General features: G+C 42.0%; 1 protein-coding gene across 2 annotated transcripts in view; it reads right to left on the bottom strand.

Annotated features, from left to right (window-relative positions):
• The window catches only part of NAALADL2 (N-acetylated alpha-linked acidic dipeptidase like 2), a 2111880-nt gene that overhangs the window by 725013 nt on the left and 1372979 nt on the right, over positions 1–13888 (bottom strand). For both annotated transcript variants that reach the window (XM_073626241.1, XM_073626242.1), the window contains exons 8-9: positions 13567–13772; positions 8347–8478 (exon numbers count right to left, since the gene is read on the bottom strand). In XM_073626241.1, the coding sequence (XP_073482342.1) occupies positions 8347–8478; positions 13567–13772 (338 nt within the window). The remainder of the gene's footprint in view (positions 1–8346; positions 8479–13566; positions 13773–13888) is intronic.

Here is a 13888-nt window from a genome sequence, read left to right as displayed (position 1 = left end):
GTCCAAGACTGCCACTGTGACTGCTTCGGCGGGATTCGTCTGCTGGGAGGTATTTCCCTTGTGAAAGATACCCATAGCGGAGGCTACTAGGTCCGCGGCATCAGTCGGTTCTGCGGATGTATTTGAAGCCGGGGATTGCGGCTTATATAGAAATCGCTCCATGTTTTGTGCAGACTTTGATGTCGTTGGTGGTATAAAACCTTGATATATGTTTTCTGAAATCCTACTTTGCCCATGTAGTGCCCGGAGGTGTCCGGAGGCAACTAATAATGATCTTTGGTTGTGAAACCTGATGAAGCGGTGCAGGATCCCTTAGGAAAGGAGCGGGGACCGGGGTGAGTTTATAACATGTCCTCCATCGGTGCTAGTTGCACCTGCACCCCCTTATTTAACGTTTCAGGGACTGAGTTTGGTTAACTAAAGTCTTGGGGGGTGCCCCTTTAAGAGCCTGATGAACATACAATAAAAGGTAAGCTGTAAGGATAACTAGCAAATAACTGCAGTTGGTGTATTAGTAAATTTCCTCTTTCTTAGGTCCAGGTGTGTCCACACAAATAATGGGGAAGATTTCTATAGAGTATTGTACCTGGGTGAGGAGGACGGGTGGTTATTCAACCCGCAAATCTAGGCCGGAGGGTGCTGGAGGATCCTCAGGCCTATAGGCCGCAAGATGGGGGCAGGCTTCAGGCCTGTATAATCGGCTGGTGGGGACACACTGGATGTTCTGCCGCTAATCCCACCATCCATGGAACTCCAGACAGGGGATGATGTAGGCCTTGCGGACCGCAAGACGGCGGCGACTCCCTGTGTTGCTGAAACCATCAGTGGGTCGGATGGGAGGACGGGTCACTGGCCAGATGCTTCACCTCAGGCTGTGGCCAGGACAGAGGACGTCTGTGAGTCAGCGAGCCAGTCAGCGGGGCAGCGGAGGAGGCTCCGTAGGCCTCAAGATGGCGTCAAGCTCAGGTCGTGAGGAGTGGGCCAGGGGAAGCCGCGATCAGCCGGTTGGATCTTTCAATAAAGGCAGGATGAGACCAGGAGCCGCCCAGGGGTCCCCAGGGTAAAGATGTTAGCTCTCCCGGGATGTTTACAGCCAGGATGGCAGTGGATTCTAGTCAGGCTTGTGGAGCTCTGTGTCCACACGTCCTCCTCGGTTCGCTGCTAAACACGCCCCCGCACCAGCTCTCTTATGAAGTTGATCTTTGCCTGAGGCAAGAACACCTTTTTTATGGGCTGTGTCTATGATCAGACCCAAGTACTCCAGTCTTTTTAGCGGTTTTAAGGAAGACTTCTCTAGTTTGAGAATTCAACTCAGATTTTTCAGGTATTTGGTTGTAATGCACACGCTTTGCTGCAAACGAGCCACCAACTGGTCTATTAGCAATAGATCGTCTAGGTACACCAAGACTGTTATGCCTTGTGCCCTTAACCTGGCTAGAGGTGGGGCCAGAACTTTTGTAAACACCCAGGGTGCTGTAGCTAGCTCGAAGGGCAAGGCTAGAACTGAAAATGCTGCTGTTCGACCTTTAACCGCAGAAACCCTTGGTGAGTGGGAAATATAGGGACATGCAGATATGCATCCCTGATGTCGATAGAACAACATGTTCTCCTCCTTGTAGGATAGAAACCACTGACCTGATCGACTCCATGAGAAAGGAGAGGATCTTCAGGAACTGATTTTGATTTTTTAGATCTAGAATGGGTCTGACATCTCCATTCGGTTTTGGTACTGTAAAGAGGTTTGAATAAAATCCCAAACCTTGCTCTTCTGTGGGGATTTGTTTGATCACCCCCTGAGCCAGTAATTGGTCTAGTCCCTTGAAAAAGTCACATGTCAGTGATGATACGCGTGGGGAGAATTAGAATGTGACGCTCTTGGTAGAGTGCGATCTGCATGAGAGTGAACCAGCAGCAGCATGGTGCAGCACGGAGCTGAATGTGACTGGCCATTAATCTGTAAATGCGATCTATGTCTAAGGGAGCATGTGAGTGAAAACAAGTGGGTTTTTGTGTTATCTATACTCTGGTTGATATCTGTGCAATGGTATCTTTTCCCGGTGTTATCTTTTATATGGGATATGACCAGTAGAAGCTGAGTAATTACCGATCTATGCCGGCGGTTGATTAGGAGTGAGCCGATCTACCGTTGACTTACCCATACACAGACTCACTAAGCCTGGGTTCAAAAAGAAGAGGAGGAATCATTTTAACTCTAATTGGAGGACTAATCACTATTATTATTTGAGGTGGATTTTATTTTTTTCACAATTTTGTTATATGACAGTATTTTTTTTTTTTTATATTAATATTCACTGGAAGAAGGTCTTGGATCTTTGGGAACATTTGACCCCAGAAAATAAAAACTCCCGAAATTCTAGTTTGTATCCTAGAGACACCGTGGAGATGACCCATCTGTCCTGAATTTCCTCTTGCCAGACTTCTGAGTATTGCAGAAGTCTTCCCCCCACTCTGGTGAGGGGGGGGCGCCCCTTCATAATGAGGCTTTAGAATTCTGCTTTGCAGGTTTCCAGCCACAGGCCGTCTTCTGTGCCTGGGCCTGACCTTGAGGTTTTCTTTTGACTGGCAAAAGAGTACTTTTCCCACTAAAAATCATTTGGATGTATTTGACCAAATCATCCCCAAATAGCCAATCCCCATGAAAAGGAAAACCAGTCAGGAACCTTTTGCATGGTGCTTCGGCTGACCAGTTTTTTAACCACAGGATCCTACGCATGTGTACTAGCACAAGCACAAGGCGGGACGCCTGGTGAATAGAATCTTTCATGGCGTCTATGGCAAAACATAATGCTTTAGGTAGTATGGCCAAATCCTGGGCTTGTTGTGCAGGAACCTCCTTAAGGGCCTGTCTAAACTGGTCCTTTAGGGACTGACAGATGCCTATTGCAGCGAATGCAGGCTGAGTAATGTCACCTGCCAAGGAAAAAGAGGATTTAACAGGAATTCCAACCTTTTATCTGTTGGATCCTCAAGCATTTGTGCATTGTCTACTGGACAAGTTAGACTTTTATTCACACTGGAAATCACAGCGTCAACTGCTGGTATATTCCATTTTTTGGTGAATTTCTCCTCCATGGGATAGAGTGCTGTGAATCTCTTTGGAGGGAGAAAATGCTTATCCAGGTGAACTCAATCAGCATAAATAAGCTGTTCTAGTAATGCATGGACAGAAAACGCATGCAAAGGCTGTGAAGGTTTTAAGGAACCTAAAGAAGAAACAGAACTTTCAGCTGACTCCATTAAGGGTAGCTTGAAAGTGGAACGAACCATCTCTGTAATACCGCATACACACGATCGGAAATTCCGCCAGCTAAACTCCGATGAGAGCTTTTTGTCGGAAAATGCGACAGTGTGTATGCTCCATCGGTCTTTTGCTGGTGGAATTCCAGCCAGCAAAAGATTGAGAGCATGTTCTCTATTTTCCGTCGGGAAAAGTTCCTATCTGAAAATGCGATCGCCTGTACAAATACTGACGCGCAAAATTCCTACGCATGCTCGGAAACAATTCAACGCATGCTCGGAAGCATTAAACTTCATTTTCTTGGCTCGTCGTAGTGTTGTACGTCACCGCGTTCTTGACAGTCGAAAGTTCAGAGATCTTTTGTGTGACCGTGTGTATGAAAGGCAAGCTTGAGCGTAATTCCGTCTGAAAAACCATCCAAGTTTTTTCTGATGGAAAATCCGCTTGTGTGTATGGGGCATAAGAGATTGTACCAGCAATTTCTAAGATTTAGAGGCTAAAAAAGGTTCATCCACTGTTGTCTCCTCCGTAGAGGGGTAATCGGTTTGCCTTTCCTCCTGATCACCGGAGGGTAACACATCATCCTGTACCCAAGCAAGGCAATGGTTGTCTTGGAGGTGCGTTATCATGTTGGAATACTGCCCTATGGCCAAGTCTCTGAAGGAAAGGAATCATGCTCTACTTCAGTATGTCACAGTACATGTTGTCATTCATGGTTCCCTCAATGAACTGTAGCTCCCCAGTGATGGCAGCACTCATGCAGCTCCAGACCATGACACTCCCACCACCATGCTTGACTGTAGGCAAGACACACTTGTCTTTGTACTCCTCACCTGGTTGCCGCCACACACGCTTGACACCATCTGAACCAAATAAGTTTATCTTGGTCTCATCAGACCACAAGACATAGTTCCAGTAATTCATGTCTTTAGTCCACTTGTCTTCAGCAAACTGTTTGTGGGCTTTCTTGTGCATCATCTTTATAAGAGGCTTCCTTCTGGGAAGACAGCCATTAAGACCAATTTGATGCAGTGTGTGGCGTATGGTCTGAACACTGACAGGCTGACCCCCCCCACCCCTTCAACCTCTGCAGCAATGCTGGTAGCATTCATACATATATTTCCCGAAGACAACCTCTGCATATGATGCTGAGCACATGCACTCAGCTTCTTTGGTCGACTATGACGAGGCCTGTTCTGAGTGGAACCTGTCCTGTTAACCACTTAACCACTGGGCACTTAAACCCCCTTCCTAACCAGACCAATTTTCATCTTTCAGTGCTCTCACATTTTGAATGACAATTACTCAGTAATGCAACACTGTACCTATATGAATTTTTTGTCTTTTTTTTCACACAAATAGAGCTTTCTTTTGGTGGTATTTAATCACCACTGGGGTTTTTATTTTTTGTGCTATAAAAGAAAAAAGACGGAAAATTCTGTTTTTTTTTTCTGGTTTCTGTTTTGCAAATTAGTAATTTTTCTTCACATATTTTGGCCAAAATTTATACCGCTACATATCTTTGGTAAAAATAACCCAAATCGGTGTATATTATTTGGTCTTAGTGAAAGTTATAGAGTACACAAGCTATAGGGCTAATCTCTCAAAATTGATCACACCTGACGTACTGACGGCCTATCTCATTTCTTAAGACCCTAACAAGCCAGGAAAGTACAAATACCCCCCAAATGACCCCTTTTTGGAAAGTAGACATTCCAAGGTATTTGGTAAGAGGCATGGTGAGCTTTTTGAAGTTTTAATTTTTTCCCACAATTCTTTGAAAAATAAAGATTTTTTTTTCTTTTTTTTCACAAAATTGTTATATTAGCAGGTTATTTTTCACACACAGCATAAGCATAGCACAAATCAAACCCCAAAACACATTCTGCTACTCCTCCTGAGTGTGGCAATACCACATGTGAGACTTTTACACAGCGTGGCCACATACCGAGGCCCAACATGCAGGGAGCTCCATCAGGCGTTCTTGGAGCATAAATTACACATATAATTTCTTCACTACTTCTAATGCCGCGTACACACGGTCGGACTTTTCGTCTACAAAAGTCTGACGGACGCCGACGGACCAAAGCTGGCTGACAATCCGATCGTGTGTGGGCTTCCCCGGACTTTCAGCTGACTTTTTCAGCCGCAAACCTGATGGACTTTAGATTTGAAACATGCTTCAAATCTTTACGTCGTAACTACGCCGGACCCAGAAATCCGCTCGTTTGTATGCTAGTCCGATGGACAAAAACCCACGCTAGGGCAGCTATTGGCTACTGGCTATCAACTTCCTTATTTTAGTCTGGTGTACGTCATCACGTACGAATCCATCTGACTTTTGTGTGATCGTATGTAGGCAAGTCCGTTCTTTAGAAAGTCTCCTGCAAGTCCGCCAAAAGTCCGCCAAAAGTCAGTCGAAAGTCTGTCGGACAGGCTGTCGGACTTTTGTAGCTGAAAAGTCCGACCGTGTGTACGCGGCATTACACTTTTGAAGGCCCTGGAGCACCAGGACAATGGAAACGCCCAAAAATGACCCCATTTTGGAAAGAAAACAACCCAATGTATAATCTATGAGGCATATTGAGTCTTTTGAACGTGTCATTTTTTTCTACAAGTTTTTGGAAAATGTGTAAAGAAAATCAAAACACATTTTTTTTTTACACATCGTTGTCTATTTACACAATATTTCTCACACATAGCATGTACATACCAAAAATTACACCCCAAAATAGATTATCCTGCTCCTCCCGAGTGGCGATACCACATGTGTGAGACTTTTCCACAGCCTGGCCACATACAGAAGACCGACATGCAGGGAGCACCATCAGGTGTTCTAGGGACATAAGTTTCAAATCTAATTTGTCTACCTATTACACTTTTGTGAGGCACTGTAGTGGCATGGATGATAACTGATGTGGCATGGATAAGCATGAATGGGAATGGATGAGCCGTGGATGGGGATGGCTGAGCATGAATGAGTATGGCCGGGTACGGCTGAGTACGGATGGGTACGGCTGAGTATGGCTGGGTATAGATGGGATTGCTGGGTACAGCTGAGTACAGATGGGTAGGGCTGGATATAGATGGTACGGCTGAGTACGGCTGAGTATGGCTGGGTATGACTGAGTACAGCTGGGTATAGCTGGGTATGGCTGAGTATGGCTGGGTATGCCTGGGTACGGCTGAATATTGCTGGGTACGGCTGAATATTGCTGGGTATGGCTGAGTATGGATGGTTATGGCTAATTATGGATGTGTGTGGATGGGATGGATGAGTATTGCTGAGGATGGATGAGTATGGATGAGTATGGATGGGTGAGCATGGATGGATGGATGGGTTTGCCGAGTATGGATGGGTTTGCCGAGTATGGATGGATGGATGGGTATGCTGAGTATGGATGGGTATGCCGAGTATGGATGGGTATGCTGAGTATAGATGGATGGATGGATGGGTATGCAGAGTATGGATGGGTATGCTGAGTATGGATGGATGGATGGATGGGTATGCTGAGTATGGATGGATGGATGGGTATGCATAGTATGGATGAGTATGCAGAGTAGGGATGGGTATGCAGAGTATGGATGGGTATGCATGGCTGAGTATGCAGAGTATGGATGGGTATGCATGGCTGAGAATGAATGGATGGATGGATTTGTCACTGTGTGGCACTACATATCCAGCCCACATCACTGCTGCCACCGATCTTTCCCCTCTCTGCTCACACTGGATGGAGAGGGGAAAGAGGAACCGGATATCACTCCGGTTTGTTTACATGTGATCACTCCGTCATTTGACGGAGCGATCACATGGTAAACGGCCGTGATAAGTGGCCATTTACCATGATCCGTGATGTGCCGGGTCCTCTGGACACGGCGGTCACGGATGTGTTTGGGTGGGCGCGCGAGAGCGGGATTCTGTACTCCCTCCCAGAGTTATGCAACTGCCCTGTAGCCGTCATTCGGCTATGGCCCGGTTGTTAAGTGGTGAAACCGCTGTATGGTCTTGGCCACCATGCTGAGCTCAGTTTCAGGGTCTTGGCAATCTTTTTATAGCCAAGCCATCTTTATGTAGAGTAACAATTATGTAGAGTAACCATTACTTATGTAGAGTAACAATTCTTTCAGATCCTCAGGGAGTTCTTTGCCACGAGGTGCCATGTTGAATTTCCAGTGACCAGTATGAGAGAGTGAGAGTGATAACACCAAATTTAACACACCTGCTCCCCATTCACACTGAGATCTTTTAACACTAATGAGTCACATGACACCGGGGAGGAAAAATGGCTAATTGGGCCCAGTTTTGACATTTTTGGACATTTGCACATAGGGGTGTACTCACTTTTGTTGCCAGCAGTTTAGACATTATTAGGTTGAGTTATTTTGAGGGGACAGCAAATTTACACTGTTATACAAGCTGTACACGCACTACTTTACATTGTAGCAAAGTGTCATTTCTTCAGTGTTGTCACATGAAAAGATATAATAAAATATTTACAAAAAAGTGAGGGTTGTACTCATGTTTGTGATATACTCTATATCTTAGTGCAGAGATAGAAGAGAAATTAGGAAATTAGAATATAATTAGGATTTTCCACAGCAGAGCTGAGGAAAAAGTGTACAATCTCCCAGGACTCTAGCAAAAAAAAAAGCAAAGGCATGATGAATGGAGACGGTGTTTTATAGGGACTGGTTAAAAACAGTTTTTGTCTTGCCACTGTCTACACCTCCTGATGATGGCAGTATAACCTACATGTCCAAGAAATACAAAATAAGGTTTGGTGGAATGGCAAAATGTTTACACTGATATAGTTTGTAGGTACACATTTTGATAATTATATATTATAGCCTTATTCTTCTGCTCTGTAGCTTTTATTATCTGCCTTTTTTCTGAGATTTTCTACACATTTCCCAAAGATGAATAATATATTTGGCATTTGGCATGTGTCTAGCACTGACAACTGTGACTATGTTTAAGTTCTAAGTTTTAATTAAACTATGATTATTATTAATATTTTGTAAGTAAAAATAAGATACAATTGATCTTGTGTTGTACAAGGTGCAATCTGTGTAACATAAAATGGTACCTTTTTGATAACTTCAGTTGCTAATTGTTGTAAAGAGGGTGATGAAACTGAGTGGAGACTGCCATTGCCACTAATGGAGTTCGGGAGACCAATGTATGTCACAGCATTGCTGGTAAGAATTCCCTGATAATCCTGTAATGAGAATGCATTTTATTATTTTCTTTTTCCAAGAAAGTGCCATTTGACCAAGATTCATACATACAGTATGTGGCTATTTTAAAATATACACATTTACTTTTCAAGGGTTTTCAAGAGAATAGGATTCACATTTACCTGTATCAAAATCAACACATCCACTCAGCATTTACTTAAAAGCATACAGTGACAAACCATTACAATGCTCAGCGAGCTGAAGGGCTTAAAAATATGTTCTTGACATGAGGAGCACATCAAGCACAGTCATTGCAAAGGCAGTCCGTTTCTTACTATAAATCCACCTTTGTGTTGTCATTGCAAAAGCATTTATAAATTCATATTTTCAAAAAAATAACAAGAGAATCAGTTGTGTGAATTATTTGACTAATTTGACCATGACTCTTTCAACGACAATAATCCAATTTGCATGAAAATCTCAGTGGGGCAAAGGCAGTGTATCACAGTTACATTTACCTCAGTGGGTGACACACAATGTTCCTTTTTCTCTAACACAGATTTTTTTTTATTTTATTCTCCTTTAAACAAAGGCAGATGTAATTGCTGGCATGCAGCTTTTCTAATTAAAATAAATTATATGTTTACGGGATGCAAAAGCCCATCTATTCATTTTCTTAGTTAACTATTCCAAGTCTCCAGTGCTTTGTGTTTTTTAATCATAAATGATGCCTTACAGTAATATAATGTAATTTTACTTTACATTAAGAGCAGAGGAAGATGTAGGCCAATTTAGACACAATAATTCTATGTGGCCATACTATTCTGTGTCCATTGCAACATCAAAATAAATTATAAAAAAAAAGTTTGACAAAATCTTAATATGTTATTAAGTTATGACCTACACTAAAACTGTGGGGTTGATTTACTAAAACTGGAGCGTGCAAAATATGATGCAGCTCTTTATAGAAACCAATCATTTCCATTCCTGGTTGTCTGTCCTACCAACTTCATGGTGTGCTATATGCGATGGTGCCCCATCTGTCTTTCACAGATGGGAGCCACATCGTACATGAATGGGTTTTTCAATATAAGTTATATTTGTGTGTCAATTGTCTTTTCTGTCTCTTTGTGTCTTGTGCTGTTTGTTTTTTTTTCCCGTTCCAATGTTAGGAGATCCCCCCATCAATTGATAGGTATGTGGTTATATGTATCGATTGTTGTTTATATCAGGGTGGGAAAGGATACTGTGGTCTATTAGTTAATTGTTTTAGAGTATAAGTACATGGGGTGACACAAGGCTATATGGTGTTTTAAAACACTTTGACTTGTTAGAGCACATATACATTTTTGGTTATTTGTTTCTTTTGTTTATAAGTGTCATATTTAATTATATATTCATGGGTTTCTTTTTCACATGTGTAATCTATGTATCAGGACGTTTGCAATTAGTACCTGGTGACACCTGTTATAGGTGGGACTATATAAGAACTGTCTTACTAACATATCTTTGTAATCACTAAGCGGACGTGAAGTGTACGAAACGCGTCTACCCAGCATACTGATTCCTGTAGTTTTTGTAATGTCCAAATAAAAAGGATTTTTATCTACAGTGGTGTGCAGCCATTTCTTCTAAATTCATTGTGTGTGGAGGTGAGGCGAGCACCTACTGGATCATTGGGCTTCCTGGTCTCACCTGGAGCGGTGTGTCTTTTTCCATAGAAACCAATCCGCTTCCAGTTTTTTTGTCAAAGCTTAATTGAACAAGTTGAAGTTAGAAACTGATTGGCTACCATGCACAGCTGCACCAGATTTTGCTCTCTCCAGTTTTGGTAAATCAACCCCTGTGAGCCTTAGCAGGAAACTATATTATTTCCTTTCTCCAAAAGTACTCTTTTTTATTGTTTAGTTTCAAATTATATTTGTACTCTAATTGCTATACAATAAAGAAAAATGTCTGCAGAATGAAGCGATTTAGAAGTATGCCTCTTGTATGATAATATTATATAGAGAGGGGTACCATCATCCTTAAACAGTTATTAATTAGGGAAAGGGAAACCTGGGGCTGCCCCAAACATGCCCCTGGCACAACATGGAAGATGGACTATCTCGGTACCCAAGGATTTCACAATAATTAGTATAAAAAAAAAACAATTTATTGATACAAACACATTTTAAGAATCACAGTACATATTTCAAGAGATGAAAGTAAAATCAAGTAGTTACAGCCGTGCATTATTACTGATTATTTCAAAGGTGGTAATAGATTGTCCCTAATGGTTGATGGGGATGCCGGATATAATGGATCTCGACATACAATCCTCTACATGTTTCGCAATTAAGACTGCTTCCTCGGGAGGATTATCTACAAAATAATAGATGTAATAATCTTATATCAAATCAGCTGTGACATAAAATGTTCAAATAGAAAAAGGGGGAGAAAAACAATAAACAACAATAAATATGTAAATTGGGGATTTTAGCTCCTTGCATTGCTTACCCGAAGTAGCCAAAAATTGGTTTAAGCAGCACAACAGGGGCACCCAAAGGTAGTCCCCCCCCCCCATGGCAGACACTCACAAGTGCATAATATCTAAGATTGGCTAACAAGTGGCTAGGGGAGGGGGAAAAAGGGGGTTAGAAAAGGGGAAGGAAAAAAGAAAAACCAAAGCGGGGAGAGGGGGTGGGGGGAAGAAAAGGGGAGGGAAGGGAGGAAAAGTCAAAGGAGGAAGGGAAAAGGAGAGAAAGGGAAGGAGGGAGAATGAGGGAGGAAAGGAAAGAAGTCTCCTTTTCCCTTCCCTCTTTGGCTTTTCCTCCCTTCCCCTTTTCTTTCCCTCCCCCCTTTGGTTTCTCCCCTCCCCCCTTTTTTCCCCTCCCCTAGCCAATTGTTGGTATATAACAGAAGATTACTTCCTTTACTTTGTATAACCCTTAGATATTATGCACTTATGAGTGTCCCCTGTGTCTGCCGTGGGGGGGGGACTACCTTCGGGTGCCCCTGTTATGCTGCTTAAATCAATTGTTGGCTACTCCGGGTAAGCAATGCAAGGACCTAAAATACCCAGTTTACATATTTTTTGTTGTTTATTGTTTTTCTTCCCCTTTTTCTTGTTGAATATTTTATGTTACAGCTGATTTGATATAAGATTATTATTACATATACTATTTTGTAGATAATAATGATTGACTCTTCCTGAGGAAGTTGTCTTGAGGAAGTCAAGATCCATTATATCCGGCATCCCCATCAACCACTGGGGACAATCTATTACCATCTTTGAAATAATCAGTAATAATGCATGGCTGTAACTACTTGATTTTATTTTCATCTCTTGAAATACATACTGTGATTTTTAAAATGTTATTGTATCAATAAATTGTTCTTTTTTATACTAATTATTGTGAAATCCTTGGGTACCGAGATAGTCCATCTTCCATTTTGTGCCAGGGGCATGTTTGGGGCAGCCCCAGGCTTCCCTTTCTAATTATTTGCTGAAAGAAGTGATCGAAATGACTAGAAATAGTAATCTTATTAAAACATGTAAGCCAGTTTACTTAAAGTGATTGTAAAGGCTCGTTTTTTGTTTTTTTTAAATAACAAACATATCATACTTATCTCCACTGTACAGCTCATTTTGCACAGAGTGGCCCCGATTGTCCATTTCTGGGGTCCCCCAGCAGCCCTCGAGGCTCCTCCCCGCATCAGATAACCACCTAGGAGAAGGGCTCTCCCAGGGGGGTTACCACCTAGGGGACACGCTCCCGAGTCCAGCATTTGTGTCCATAGACATGAATGCCGAACTTGGCCCGCCCCCGGCGCCCATGTCATTGGATTTGATTGACAGCAGCAGGAACCAATGGCTGTGCTGCTATCAATCTATCCAATCAAATGCTGGGACCCTGTGGAGAGAGGGACAGCGTATCCCCGCTGAGGGAAATACGGGGCTCAGGTAAGTAAAACGGGGGGGGGCTGGGGTGGTCACTGCCAGGTGTTTTTTCACCTTAATGCATAGGATGCATTAAGGTGAAAAAAACATGAGGGTTTACAACCCCTTTAAGCTTAAACATGAAGATACTATTGAATAAAAAGAAGATTTTGATGGAAAATTGGGAGAATCTTTTGACTATCACTAATTTGCTGATCCATGGGATGTGAAAAGTGTCTCACCATGTTTATGTGAGCTAAGCAGATTCAATATTATCAAGTAAAATTGAGACATTTTGTGATATGATGTAAACATCACACAAGTAAGCATATTGGGCTCATTATTGTTCATGAACTGCAATAGTCCTACAAATGCTTCTGCTACTTTTTCTGATTGAGCACCTTACAAATGCTAAATTGAATGTGTACTTATAGTATGAGAAAAAGGGATGCCCTTAAGTATGCCCACTGCCAGTTAGAAAGAGACATACAATTCTCTCCCTAAAATCTGCTGTGATAACTTATGGTAGTATATATTACCTTCATCTGAGTATCAAAATAAACATATATGGAATGCAAAGCCTGTGATTTCAATGGGTAACCTTTAAAGTGGATGTAAACCCAATTCATAAAATTTGAGCTGGGCACATATATCTGCAGTTTTCTTATTTTACTTATTTTCAAAGTACTAAGTCCTGTGGCTTTTTCCTGCTCAATTCTTCTGTTATCATAACTTCTGACAAGTTCTCCGTCAACTGTGATAAAACCAGGCCGAAATTTGTGTCTGGGAAGTTTCTATAAATAGATTAGCAGAGAGCTAAACTATTCACAGAACAGCTCTGAGAGTCTCTGCCTATGTGGAGGGGGGGGTGTGCCTTCCAATCAGCTGCTTGGCTGTGTGCCCAAAATTCACTTCCAGTGCTGAATAGGAAGAGAAAATCTCCTAACACAATCTGAACTTTCTAAGGAATATATAAAGCTGAAGACAGCAGATATGCATGTAAAATATATGTAGGGAGATTTGTTTCATCCTTGTGTATCATCTGTGGCTGTTCACTTCACTGGGTATATGTTTGGGTTTACATCCACTTTAACTGTCGGTCTGCTCAAAAGTGATATTTTATCTACAGCTGGAACCTACTGATCTGAGTGAGTAAAATGTCTTAGAAACCCCAACAAGATGGAGCCAATATATTTAAATAATTTACCTTTCCCCACTTGTAAGAGCCAATGTGACCAAATGGGGCTCCTCCCCACGAGCAGAAAATGATTGTTCTTTGTGGCCTCCAGCCAGACTTCATTTTTGATAATATGGAGCTGATAATTGATGTCATAATAGCAGCACCACTTGCCCATTTTTTGTTGTTTTCCTCAAACATAGTATAGTGAGAGCTACCAATAACAATGTACCTGTCTAGAAAAAAAAATATATATTTTAACATAAATGCGTATGATAACCAAACCCAATATTAGGGGTACATTTTATATACTAGTAGCATCTTAAAACTGAGTAATATATGCATTTCTGAC

The sequence above is a fragment of the Aquarana catesbeiana genome, linkage group LG04 (assembly GCF_042186555.1).
Source record: "Aquarana catesbeiana isolate 2022-GZ linkage group LG04, ASM4218655v1, whole genome shotgun sequence".
NCBI lineage: Eukaryota > Metazoa > Chordata > Amphibia > Anura > Ranidae > Aquarana > Aquarana catesbeiana.
The sequence above is the reverse complement of the archived record's forward strand: the minus strand, read 5'-3'. Positions and strand labels throughout refer to the sequence as shown.